At 61.2% G+C, this 11,897-nt stretch overlaps 1 protein-coding gene across 1 annotated transcript in view; it reads right to left on the reverse strand.

Moving 5' to 3' along the window:
• Positions 1–10,733, reverse strand: part of Notch1 (notch 1) — a 57,079-nt gene extending 46,346 nt beyond the window's left edge. Inside the window, exons 1-5 of the mRNA XM_013029371.1 lie at positions 10,516–10,733; positions 8,699–8,829; positions 7,657–7,815; positions 7,110–7,187; positions 2,184–2,370 (exon numbers count right to left, since the gene is read on the reverse strand). Coding sequence (XP_012884825.1) covers positions 2,184–2,370; positions 7,110–7,187; positions 7,657–7,815; positions 8,699–8,829; positions 10,516–10,733 — 773 coding nt within the window. The remainder of the gene's footprint in view (positions 1–2,183; positions 2,371–7,109; positions 7,188–7,656; positions 7,816–8,698; positions 8,830–10,515) is intronic.
• Positions 10,734–11,897: the final 1,164 nt, after the last annotated feature.

Here is an 11,897-nt window from a genome sequence, read left to right on the forward strand (position 1 = left end):
GGGACGCGGGGAGCCGCCAAGCGCCGCTGCGGTCAGCACCCCGATGTCCCCCGCGAAGGCTTCGGGAAGACCGAGCCTGGACTTCCGGAGCACTTGACCCCGCAGGGAGGCGGCGCGACGCCGCGGGCTCTGGGGCTCTGGATGCCCCACGGGAGCCGCCCCGGGCCGGCGGCGCGCCGGGCCGGTTACGCACCGACCTCCCAGGAGAGACCCGGCCAGACGCGCCCGGGCCCCGTCTCTCCCCCTGGACCCAGCCCCTCGGCCCAGGGTGGCCCGGGAAAGCCGCAGGTCGTTGGCCCCGCGGCCCGCGCGGGCGCAGCCCCTCCACGTGCTCCCCGCCGGCCCTTTCTCCACCTCGACGCCAGGCGCGGGCAGCCCGGGCCAGGCTGGGTGAGGCGCCTGGTGCCCCTAAAGGCCTGCCTCGGCCCCTCGGTAACCAAAGTTTAGTGGAGTCCGGGTCGGACAACGCCCCCTTCCCATCCCAAGGCCGGGAGGGGACCAGCCCAGCCGCACACCCACGGTAGGGAGGCCAGGGGAAGGCCCTGCGGGGGCCTTCGAGGGTAAAGGAGACCTGACAGAGGGGGCCCTGAGGCCGTCGACTGCACCAGGCCCAGCGCGGGAGGCCTCCTCGCCCCAGGTGGGCAGACCCACCTCCTTGCTGGTAAACCTGTTCCTCCACGCCGCCAGTGCCAGCCAGACCCCAGCCACTACTGCGGGAACCCCTCTGCCCTGCTCCTCCCTGCGGCCGTCCTCTCCACTGCGGAGCGGAGCCTGGGTAGCTGCTCAGGGTCAGTGCCCGGGAGAGGAGGCGCCCAGAGGCAGCCGAGATGTTTATTTAACAGCCGACAGCCCGGGGGAGCAGTTTCCATAGAAGGAAGGGTTGGCTGGCGGGTGCAGTTCACACGCTCAGTACTCCGTGTGCCACATCCTCCCCCATCTCGGGGGACTGGGAGCCTCAGGGTCCTTGAAGTGCTACTCCTGCCAGTGTGCTCACGCCCTGGCCTTGCATTATGCCCCAGGGCCTCAGACCAGCAGTACCAACTACCCAGCCTGCACTAGGGGCAAGGGGAGGGGTAAAGCTGGGCAGCAGTGCCCTGGCCCTGCCTCCACCTTATGTCCACTGGTGCCTACAGCGTAGGCCTCTGTCCCTTGCCAGCACTGAGACCCACTCAGGTGTCGGACCCACAGGTGCAGAGGTGCAGGTCACTCCTCAGCCAGGTGGGGCATGGGGCACACAGAATGAGGAGAGCACAGGCCTCAGCTTTCAAATGCTCCCCCCAAACCCAGAGCTAGAGCAGCATGGGGCTGCTGAGACTCAGCCCCAGGCCCTGGGGGAGGGGCGGACTTACCGGGAAGGTGAGGGTCCCTGGCAGGCCTGTGGAGAAGCCTTTTCACCCACAAAGTAGGCTGGAGATTCCTGGCCTTCTTCCCCACAGACACTGGAGGTGTTAATGAGATGTGTGCAAGGCACCCCATGGAGTTCCAGAGACCCAGGGGGAAGTGGGGGAGGGTGGAAGCTAGGACCCCTAGATTTCTAAATAGAGGTGCTGTGCAGCAAGGCCCCATCAGCGGGAAATCAGACCCCTAGTGGGCCTCTGAGTCCTGTGTCCTGGGCTGGTGGCCCAGCTATGTGCCCAGGGAAGGGGCACATTGAGCAGACACCTCTAGGAATCATCAGAGGGTACTAATATGTTCTCACCCCAGGCAGGTTCAATTGGGTCAGTCACTGGGGGCTGCGGGAGGCGGGGAGGGGACAGTTGGGAGGCCTGGCAGCCTAATACCTTCAAGAGCAGAACACCTGTAAGTAATGCAAAAGTTTCCTGTGCCCAGGTACCATGTGCCACGGGGGTCTGGGAGCCAGGGGTGATGGTTCTCCCAGAGGGGAGCTTGGTAGTGATTTGGCTGTCCTGGCAGGAGGGCTGTATAAGGTCTTGTCTGCCATGCTGAGATGGGGTCCTTTGGGCCTGTCCCTGCTAGGTCCCAGCCTCCATGAACACACACTCTGGAAGGTTTGCTGACTGACCCGTGACCGAAAGAGGGTGAAGGAATGCGGAGTGGGAGTCACTGGGAGTGGACTCGAGTCAGTTCTTTGGCTGCCTGGCCTCCCTGGGAAGCTTCTGGTCATCTTGACCAGCCTGGGCTCACCCCTGCCCAGCTGTACGTATTGGGAGATGACTTGCTACCCCTGCGGCTGCTGCTCAGGAGGTCCAGGGAGGAGGAAGAGCATCTCAGAGGAGGCCCAGGCGCTGGCGGTGCGCTGCCCGGGCAAGTCCCTGCACAGGGCTCGGGGCCGGTGAGCCACAGGAGTGGGCACCGAGGCTGCAGCGCTGGCCTTCCACACAGGATTGGTACCGTCACTCCCGCAGTGACCTGCGGGATGGGCAGCACAGGACTGGTTGCAGGTGGCAGTCACCTGCCTGTCCTTTCCTGGTGGTCTTAGGCCCACCTGCCCAGGGGTCTCAGTGCTTAGAGCACAGCCCCTGACTGTGGATTCAGGAAAAACAGTGGGGAGTCCTGGCATGTGCTGAGAAGGAGAACCCCACTGGACTTTTCCAGGCTTTGGGGTCCCTCAACTGCTCACAGTACCTGTGGCGGGGTCCCCTAGGGGTCAATGGCTTTCCTCTTCCTGGAACCTGCAAGAGATGGCATTGGACCATGGGATTCGTGCGGGTTTGGGGGTGTGCTGAGAAGCTGGGTTGGGGGCTTCATGGGTGAGGAACAGGACAAGGTGGCTGGGGGAGGCAGGACTCTGAAGCCAGCACCCCTGGGCAGGGGCTGGGCACCAAGGAATCCCAGCCCATGCCCACCTCAGGGAGGGGACCCAGACTGAGTAGCATGGTGCCTGGCCTTGCCTGGGGCCGCCTCCACCTCGGCACCACTAGCCCCACAGGGCCTGAGCCACTGGGGCCCAAGGACCCCCGCGGAGCAGGAAGAGGGCAACTGCCACCCTGTCTGGCCAGCTTCCAGCAGCAACCCAGAACTTTCTCCAAAAAGAAAAGGCCCCAGGGGACGAAACTGTGAAGCCACGCCCCCCGGGCTTGGTACCAACTCAGCCTCCACCATCCTCCTGGCTGAGTCACTTGAAAAGCCAAGTCCTTCCTCACCCCTCCCCACTCACCCCTCCCCACTTCCTTCCTCCCTCCCTCCCGTGTTCCTTCCTTCCTTCCCTCTTCTTTCCTCCTCTCCTTTGGGGTGGGGGGGGTTAAAAATATCTGGAAAGCTACCTGCATAAAAGAGTCCCTTTTCACTTCTCCAGGGACTAGTATAGCTTCCAGAGGAAAGGCCTCTGCAGCACAGGAGAAGCCCTGAACCCCTGAACACATTGCAGGCCCCTGCGCAGGCCGGGCTGCGCCCTCCTTGCCCCCAGCCAGCTGCCTGTGGGAACCCCCAGCCAGAGCCGCGTTTCTCACGGGCTGAGTTTCCTGGAATTTGCTCTAGACACATTCAGACATGTTTAGCGCTTCCGTCCCCCACACTTCCCCCACACAGCCCCCCTTTAAAAAGAAAACTGGCCTGGAAATTGGGGTTTCAGTTACAGGGAGCACAGGGAGTTATGTTGGTGGAGTAACTCGAGCGCAAACATCAGCAGGTACCACACATCTGTGAGCTATTTCTAGGTCTCGGGGGGGCTGAGTGGGGGAGGGAACCCCCCCCAACAACCCCTAAGTAAGACCAGCATTCTTCTATATTTTTTTTTGCCTTGACAGCTAAGGAAAAAATTTGCCAAAAACCAGAGGCTCTGCTGAGGGATGGCGTGGGAATGTTAGTCTAGTCAGCCTTGCTCTGGGCCATTTAAATAAAAACAGGCACTTCGGTGGCAAATGCCAGCCGCATGTAAGCGCACTTGGCACCCCTGGGATGGAACCAGGAGAGGTTTGCAATCTCTCTCCTCTTTCTCTTGGCCTCTCGGCTCCTTATCGCAATCAGCATCTCACTGGTAAACATTTTCCAAATCAGCAAAGCAAGTCCAGTCTTTAATGTGGTGGGGCAGGCGCTTTCCCAGTGGAAGGGCAGATTTCTCCGCACTGCCCAGCGCCCAGCCCCCAGGGCTGCTGCAGACACTTGAGGTCTTTGCACCCCATAAATCAAGGGCTATCCTTTGAGCTGGAGAGAGAGAGGGACAGCCGCCGCCGCTTCCTCCTCCTCCTCCTCTTCTTCCTCCTCCTCCTTCTCCTCCTCCAGATGTGGGAGCCAGCAGGCTCCTCCGTAGCACGTTCCCAGGAGAAGGAGCATCTGGTCAGCCAGGAGACATGGAACCCTCTGAAGCCAGGACACCAGGCAGCCTGGTGGATGCGGCTGGGATTCAGGGCTTGCCCCGGCTAGGCAGTGCAGAGCGCCCACGGTGCCAGGCTGGGTGCTGAGCCGAGTGAGTGGCTTCGGTCACCTCCTTGAGGAAATACAGGGGCTCTGGGAGCCCCATGGAATTTATTGGATTTTCCACTGTTGAGTTCTCACCCATCAAAGAAATGCTAGTTCCCACTAACTGAGGCTGGGGGCAGCGGGGCGCTGTGCTGGTCTCTGCTGGTGAAGGAAAGAGTCCAGGGCTTCCTCTCTGCCACCCCCGCCTTGGTGATGTTGGCAAGTGCTGAGTCCCTTGGGCCCAGGTGAGGTGTGAGACTGGCTGAGCAGCGTGCTCCGGCTCCAGGGACTGTCTCAAAGCTGGGCATCGTCAGTGCGGTGGCCACGATGTCTATCCCTAACTCACAACAGTGGATCTTTGAGTTCCTTCCAAAAATCAGTGAAGCAAAGCAGATGTCCTCTGGGCTGAAACCCCTGAACTGCACCCCGGAGAGCTTGGGAGCCTTTGTAACTGGAGGGAGAGGCCTGGGAGAGGCCTGTTGGGGCCCTGTCCCTCCATCGACCCAGGCTGCTAATGGAGACCACCAAGCCTGGGAACTCTGTACAAGTGGCCTGTCCATCCTTCAGTCTACTCGGCTGTCCATCCGTTGGTCGGTATACCTGGGCCCCTCACGTGGGATGCAGCTGACTTCCCAGGTCAGCGGCTGTAGGCCTGGCACCTGAGCTGAGACCACCAATCCCGACCTCTTCCCCGAGGGGGGCTGGTGAGGGGTCCTGCTGAGCAGTGCCTGAGGCCAGGCTACCATGCAGGAGTGCTAGGGGGTGTGCGTGCGTGCATGCGTGCGTGCGTGTGTGCGTACGCGTGCACGCGTCCTTGCATGGCTACTGTCTTAAGTCTTGAGACAATCCCAGTGGTCACAGAGGGCAGCAGTTTGGGCGAGGTGACCAGAATCTTCCTTGCACTATCTGTGGAGTGCCTTCTTGCCGACCTGGGTCTTACTGGGAAGCTGATGGAGGGGGACACGTTGTCCTGCAGGGAAAAGAATCTCACAGCTTTGCCTGAGGCTGGCTGGGCATGGGCCGGGGATGTAGGGAAGCCACACTGGACACCTGTCTCCACCACACCTGCACTTGGCTGAGCAGGCCGGTACTCAGGGGAAACAACTTAATGAGATGTCTCTGTGTCTGTAAATTACAATGTGTGCCACGGCTCCTGCAGCAGTAGGGTAGAGCGCTCCTGGGCCTGGCATTCTCCAAGCCCAAGAGAAGCTGAGGGAGTTACCTTCCATGCCCACGGGGCAGAGGCAGGCTCAAGGTGTCCCCACAGCACACTGAAGCCATAGAATATCAAACAAGGTCTTTGGCTTGCTGGTTTTGCCTGACTTTATCCAACCAGACCCACTGCCCAACCTTACCCAAGAAAGGAACAAGACAGCAGATACTTTGGTTGAGTTTTAAATCGAGCACCAAACTGGGCACTAATGGTTCACATCTGTAATCCTAGCTACTCAGAAGGCTAAGATCTGAGGACAGTGGTTTGAAGACCTTTATCACCAATTAACCAGCAAAAAATAAAGTGTGGTTCAAGTGGTAGAGTGCCTATCCTTGAGTGAAAAAGCCAGGTAAGTACACAAGGTCCTGAGCTCGAGTTCAAGCCCCAGTACCAGGGTGCATGTACACGCACGAAGTGGGCACTAAGAGCAAACTCAAATTCTCTGTGACTAAGGTAAGGAGAGGAGGCCGAGAGGAAGGGTGTAAGGAAGGGGTCAGGGAAGGGATGGACAGTGGCTATTCTGTGTCCTGTTCTGTGCCTGGGCTTCCCACCTGTGACATGGACCCATTTCTGCCACCTGTAAGGATCAAATGCACTAAGTGGGCACTCGGCGCATGGCCCTGGACTTGCTGTGGTCAGTGCTTGGGATGATGGGGTCCTCCTCCCCTGGTCTTCCATCCTAGAGGAAGCCCGAGCTGCCCAGCATGGGGCTGGGACCAGTGCAGAGCCTGTCTTCCAGGGCGGCCGCCATGTGGGCTATGTGGGACAAGGCCTTGGCCCAGAGCCTGTCATAACAAATGTGGTGTCCATCTCTTGCTCTCCAGGCCACCAAGGCTAGCCAGTGGCTGCACCACTGGCCACCTGGAGCCCCTTCCACTTGGCCTGCACAATCACGCCCCCTTCCTGCCCTGTGCCAACTTCTTCAACTGAGATCAGCGGGGCCGTGGTGGGTAAGGTGGCAGACTGCGGAGAGCGTTGGCTCCCCGGGAAGTGGCCAGCCCACCTTCTTCCACAGCCCTAATCCTGATCCAGCAGGTGTTTCCGTACCCAAGCACTGGGGGACCTTAGAGCCTCATGAGCAGGGGCAGAGGTGGGGGGTGGGAGGGAGAGCTCACAGCCGGGCTGCCGGTTCTGTTTTCTCTTGGAAGGAGGAAATTGCCTGTGTCACTGGGAGCAAATTTGCCCCACCCAGCACTGCCAGAGCCACACGCCCGGACCTAGGCATACCAGCAGGCTTGGGGCTGAACCTGGGTGGGCCCAGGGCACTGTGTTAGCTCAGTGGGCTGACTAGGTGGAGGGGGGCGGAGCACAAGCGAGTGTGGACAGTGGGCAGTGGTGATGAGCATTGCTGCTGGAGGCTGCATCAGGAGGAGGAGGATGGTGGTGCCCCTGAAGGGTAGGAGGAGCTGCCGGCCTCACCGGGAAGTGCTTTGATCCGGGGACTGCCTGGCACTGAGGTCCGCCACCAGCCGTCCATGGGGGCCGCTTGGACCCCTGACTCCAGCTTCCTGCCTTGCCCCAGGAAAGCAGGGCCTACCCTTCATGTCATCATGTTTGCCTTTGGGCAGGAAGTTTTCTCCCAGGATGCCAGGCCCAGCCAGGAAGGCTGGAGCTCCTGGACAGGAAGTAGGCAAGGGGGTCTGTGCCCTGCCTCTCTTGAAGAAGACCTGGGTTCTGGGCCTGTTCCGAGCTTTCTCCATATTCCTTCCCATGCCGCTCTTCCTGCAGGGTGGGCCAAAGGGTGGAGAGGCTGGGTGATCCACGCAGCAAGGCAGACATGTTGTAGTGTTTCTTGTTTGTTTTCTTTTTGCCTTTTTTGTCTCTGAAATGACAACGTTGACTGTCACACAGGTCAAGGGTCTGCGTAGGGATTAGATGTGCCTCACGACTGCACACGAGACACCAGCTGGGCTGTGTCTTCTCTACAGTTTGAAGTTGTCTTCTGGCTCTTCAGGTCTTCTACAGTTTGCTCTTCCTGTTTCGTGGAAGTCTTCTTTACAGAACCCGGGGCCGTCGGGGCCCTCTGCTTTGAGGCTGGGCCTCTAGCCAGTCCTCAAAGCAGGCCTGTGTCAGAACAGAGCTACCTGTAGCTCCCCAGTCCTGCTTCCAAACAGGACCAGGCTCTGAGCCGCCATAGTTAGGAGCCACACCATTCATGTCAGGGGCAGGGGCAGGGGCAGGGGCAGGGCCCTGGCAGGCAGCATCCAGGGATTTCTCTGCAGCTTCTCTAAGCTTAGGGGCAGCTTCCCAGAGTGGGATGGGGCTCACCCCCCATCCCACTGAGACGGCTCTTACCATGAGCCAGGACGCAAAGCCAGGCAGGACCAGAGCCAGCTGCACGGTGAGCCTGTCCTAGCCAGATCCACTGTCCCCGTGACCCAGGCCCAGGTGACAGGGGATCTGACGGCAGCCCCTGGTGTCCAGGCCCAGGCCTGCCTCTGGGGCACAGTAAACAGGAAGGTCCATGGGGCCATAGACTCTGGGAGAAAGGAAAGAGCCAGGTCAAAGGCGCCACAAAACGTTTCAAGTCAGCAGGAAATGGTGACTTTGTCCTGTGTCCGCCACCTTGCTGGCCTTCTGTCAGGCCAGTGGTTCTTCCCATGTGGGTTAGGCCCGGGCAGCAGGTGGGGCACGCTAGGCACCCTGGAGGGAGCGTGCTCAATACACGCTGGGGCCCTCTGAGGGCCAAGCACCCCTGCAGGAGCCTGGGGAAGGGGAGCCAAAGGCCAGCCGGGGGTTGGTGGTCAGTCCCTGCCCCTCTCGGTCTATCGTGGAGGAGGAAGCCGCTGGTACTTGGCAGTCCCTGGGGGCATCATGAACAATTCCCCCAAAGTCTGATCCTGCCCTGTGCACCTGGCAGCGTGCGATACTCGGGGTTAGGTTAGCCACAGGGAACGAGGCCCACAGAGCCGGGCAGAGAGGCTCACTCCTGCGTGCATGTCAGACAGAGCCTTCGCTCCGTGGGGTGGGGACCCCTGGCTCCTGCTGGGGCTGGACAGTCTCCTCCATCCCAGATGGATCCCAGATATTTCTGCGGATCTGCAGATGGAAGCTTGCGATCTGGTGATTCTACGTGGGACCCGGAAAGCCCACCGCTGGGAGACACCCTCATGTGTTATTTATAACCGGAGGCCTGGAACCGCTCCGAGTGTGCGAGTGTCTGGGCGCCAGCGAGCAGCCAGCATGGTCTGTCTGCGTGAGCGATGTCCAGTTGGGAGCGAAGTCGGCGGAAAGTCCTGGTGCCGTGGGAAAGGCTCCTGGACGGGAGGAGGAAAGCTCAGGGTCCCGGCTGAGGCTCAGCCGGCTGAGCATGGATTCCAGGGCGCATGGGAGGGAGGAGGGGGAGCAGCGAGGGTCCTGCTCTGCTCAGCTCCGGCTCCTCCCTGTGGTGGTCTGCGTGGAGAGCCCCTCACAGAACCCATGTGTGTCGTGGCCTTGGTCTGGGTCGCGGGATTCCAGGGCCAGCTGGAGTGGATGGGCAGCAGAGCAGAGGGCGGGTCTCCCCCCCCCCCGTGGGTCCCCCCCTCCCCCCCCCCCCCCCCCGCAGCCAGTGTCCCTCCTGGGGGCAGAGGCATCCCTGGGACCCGCCCTAGCCCCCAGCCCCAGGGTCAGCTTAGGGATGCATACAACCAGACCAGCGACGTGGCCAGTTCTTCTCTGAGGGACTGGCCAACAGCAGGAGCCCTGAGCCGCTCTGTTTACATGTCCCCAAGCCCCATCCCTCACTGTCCACACACTCACTCCTTCCCCACCCACCATGAGCAGCTGGGCCTAGGCAGGCGCACCAAAGGCGGCATGGCGGGTGACGGGGTGGGCACTAACCCTGCTCTTGTGGGGCAGGGAGGGACCCGGGCCTGAGCCCCTGAGGGCTGGTGAGCCCCAGGGACCACCCCAGCTCTCAGAGCTCCAGGCCTGGGGGTCAGCCACATGGAGAACTTCGCTCTCCCGTCCTAGCCAGGGTGGAGAGGGAGCCCTGCCCCAGGAGGCTGAGCTGGTGGGGGAGGAGGGTGGGTTGGTAAAGGGAGCCTGCATGGGAGGCCGGGTCAGGTCAGGGTTGGGGCTGTGGCTGGATGGGCGACGATGGCTGTCACCTGTCATGGTGGCCTGTCCTGGGCCAAGGGCAGGTGGCACTTTATCTTTCCTCCTGTGCTGTCACAGCTCTGCAGGGCTGCCTCATTTTTTGTTTGTTTGTTTGTTGTTTGGTCAGTCGTGGGGCCTGAACTCTGGACCTGGGCGCTGTCCCTCAGCTCTTCAGCTCCAGCGCTCTACCACTTGAGCCACAGTGCCACTTCCGGCTTTTTCTGCTTAGGTGGTGCTGAGGAATTGAACCCAGGGCCTCAGGCATGCAAGGCAAGCACTCTACCACTGAGCCACCTTCCCAGCCCTTTTTTTTTTTTTTGTCGGTCGTGGGGCTTGAACTCTGGGCCTGGGCACTGTCCCTCAGCTCTTCAGCTCAAAGCGAGCGCTCTACCACTTGAGCTACAGCGCCACTTCCGGTTTTCTGGTGGTTTATTGGAGATAGGAGTCTCATGGTCTCTCCTGCCCGGGCTGGCTTTGAACCGCGATCCTCAGATCTCAGCCTCCTGAGTAGCTAGGATTACAGGCGTGAGCCACCAGCGCCCGGCTCTTCCCAGCCCTTTTTAACCATCAGACGTCAAGTCACATGGCAGAGAAAGGCAAAGGCAGACTGGGACCAGACGGTGCCCGTCAGCACCTGGGTGCGCCTCAGGGGTTCTGAGGATGCCTTGGGGTTCCTGCAGCTTTGACTCCTTGGAGAGAGGGCCCGGACGCTCCTCTAGAACCAGCAAGGCCCTGCGACCATGTCGAGGGGAGGAGCCAAAGACAAGTCTGGTGATCGTCCCTCAAGACCTGTGCGTCCAGCCTCTTCTTGGTCAGAGGAGATGGGACAAGGGGCACTTCTCCCTCTAAGAGCCTGGGCCCACCTGAGCGTGGGATTCGAGCTCCAGGAGGGTCTGAAGGGTGTCACTGGGCCTTGAGCCTCGCTCTGCAAATAGCTTCTGTTCCTTCTGTTGAAGATGCCATTCCAGGCTGGTCCAGGAGCAGATGAAGGAGGCCGGGCCAGGAAGGGCTGCGCACTGCTGCAGGCCAACTGGGGTTTGTCATGCCCAGCACAAGGCACATCCTTCTCACCATTACTCATCTCGCAAACAATTATGAGGCTAAGTGGGGTGTTGTTCTTCCTCCCTGCTGGGCGGGGTGGGGCCAGGCCTGCTGGGCCGCCCCTTCCCTGAGGTAGAGCCACACCGGGGGCGGCACCAGGGCCCCTCTGCCTGGGAGGGGAGAGGTTGCCCTGCTTTTGAGGGTTTCCCTGTCTCCTGGAGGAAGAGCCCCGGGACTAGCGGGGACGCTCCACACTGACTTCAGTCAGGGCCAGATCCCTTCCCGGGCCTCTCACCCAAAAACTGGGTTGCGCTGGCTTCCTTTCAGGGCCGCCAACTGGACTGTCACACGGACAGGCAGAGGCCACAGCTTGAGCTGTCCCGTGGTGTGGAGAAGGGACACAGAAGGAACAGGAGAGGGGGGACAGAGAGAGGGAAGTAGGGAGCGGGGACGGAGGAGGGGACAGGGGACAGGGACATAGGGGGAAGGGCTGGAGGAGAGGGAGAGTGTCCTGTGGCCTCCAGGGAGCTGGGCCCAGCGCAGCCACGCGGTGCGAGGCACAGCCTTGCTCCTGTGAAGGCCCAGAACCAGAACCCATGGAGATCGACAGCGGCTGTGGGGACAGGCTGGCGGTGGCAGAGGTGCCCTGGAACCACAAAGTGCAAGACACTCAAAGGACCCTGAGATCCAAGAGGCAGGGGGCTCCTGGGGTGGGAGGGGCCGCCCCCTTGCTCCCGCCCCCCCCAGGGTTTAGTGAGCTGAGCCTTCAGAGGAGGTGGGGCTGGGGGAGGAGGAGGTGGGGCTGGGGGAGGAGGAGGTGGGGCTGGGGGAGGAGGAGGTGGGGCTGGGGGAGGAGGAGGTGGAGCTGGAGGAGGAGGAGGTGGGGCTGGGGAGCCCTCGCTCTCTAACCAGCTCTGAGGCAGACACCCTTTCCTCCATCTCCCCTTCTGAAAGCCCAATCTTCCATGTGGGGGAGGGGTGGGGTCCCACTCTGGAGATGGGGCCTGTGTTCCCTGAGGGCATCTCAGGAGGCGGGACCAGGCTCAACTCTCTCTGAGGACAGCCTCCTCCGCCCTCCTCCCACCCACATCCGGGGTGGCCAGTGGGTTCTGGCCGGCTGTGCACGGCTGAAAGGTTCTTGCTCCCTTCCTGTCCCTGCGGTCCCTACCCTAGGGCCAGGAGGCCCTTTGCTCTGCTACCACAC

Source organism: Dipodomys ordii, unplaced genomic scaffold, assembly GCF_000151885.1.
Source record: "Dipodomys ordii isolate 6190 unplaced genomic scaffold, Dord_2.0 Scaffold118, whole genome shotgun sequence".
Taxonomy (NCBI): Eukaryota; Metazoa; Chordata; class Mammalia; order Rodentia; family Heteromyidae; genus Dipodomys; species Dipodomys ordii.